Consider the following 1089-nt stretch of genomic DNA (forward strand, 5'->3'; position numbering starts at 1 on the left):
AGTGACTGAGCAGAAAGGAGCTGACTGAGCAGAAAGGAAGTGACTGAGCAGAAAGGAAGTGACTGAGCAGAAAGGAAGTGACTGAGCAGAAAGGAAGTGACTGAGCAGAAAGGAACTGACTGAGCAGAAAGGAAATGACTGAGCAGGACCCAACTCACCAGAGGGCACATGTGGGTGCGGGCAGCCCACAACCTTGTTGTCCTTGAACCAGTCGAGGGAAATAGGACCGAGCGCGGCGAGAGTGATCATAGTGTCGCTGCTGTGGAAGATGTAATCAATAATTCCCTTGAAGTCATACGTGTAGTTGGTATAGGGCATGATATCGCTCGTGTACGCTGGTCGCAATCTGAAGCTATGCGTGTAGAGGTTGCTATTGGACGAATGTGAGTGGTTCTTGTTCATGACGGTGAGTTTATGCAAGCTGTTCTTGTAGCCGTGGCCTTTGAAGTCCTGATGGTCCATTGATACTTGGCCGCTGGTCAGGAACTCGACAACACCTGTCGGAGTTGTGGCTTCGATTAGTGATTGGTTATATCTTTGCTAATGGCTTCAATTACAATTAGTGATTATAAATCGTCGATAATACCATGTTTATTAGACTTAGAAACGGCAGCTGTGAAGGCGGGTGACGATTCACGATTCGTCAGAAAGAACGCTCAAAGTCAAGTTATTTACATTCATACAACAAAATGAGTCAGTGATATTTTTTTCCAATAAGAACAAACCGAATTTGAAACAAATTTCAGATATATAAACAGCTAGAAAGTACCCATAGTTATAAAAGATTTGCAAGATAAGTTTATAGTTGGAATGCAAGCAGAATCGACACGTGCTACAATAAAGTTTGCTCTGAACCACTTCTTGCAGGGCCATTAACACACATTTTGCACTTTCAAATTAAACATCCCTTATAAAGTATAGAATGCATTATTTCTACTTAGATATGAAATGTCCGAGCTTCCTGTGAGTTTTTCCATGAGAAACAAAACTTTCGTGGCGCTCAATCATTCTTTGACATGTTGAGTGATAGATTTGACTCTGGCAATATTTAATAAATCTTACTCTGGGAAATGGGAATAACAGACCTGA

At 41.9% G+C, this 1089-nt stretch overlaps 1 protein-coding gene across 1 annotated transcript; it reads right to left on the minus strand.

The window, feature by feature from the left end:
* Nucleotides 1–158: 158 nt before the first annotated feature.
* Nucleotides 159–773, minus strand: LOC108682561 (CCR4-NOT transcription complex subunit 6-like; the record flags this gene model as incomplete). Its single annotated transcript, XM_018171750.1, has 2 exons — nucleotides 770–773; nucleotides 159–497 (listed from the first exon to the last, which is right to left on the minus strand). Coding segments are annotated over exons 1-2 (343 nt in total), but the record flags the coding sequence as incomplete, so codon positions are not given.
* Nucleotides 774–1089: the final 316 nt, after the last annotated feature.

This window comes from Hyalella azteca, unplaced genomic scaffold (genome assembly GCF_000764305.2).
Source record: "Hyalella azteca isolate HAZT.00-mixed unplaced genomic scaffold, Hazt_2.0.2 contig13861, whole genome shotgun sequence".
Taxonomy (NCBI): Eukaryota; Metazoa; Arthropoda; class Malacostraca; order Amphipoda; family Hyalellidae; genus Hyalella; species Hyalella azteca.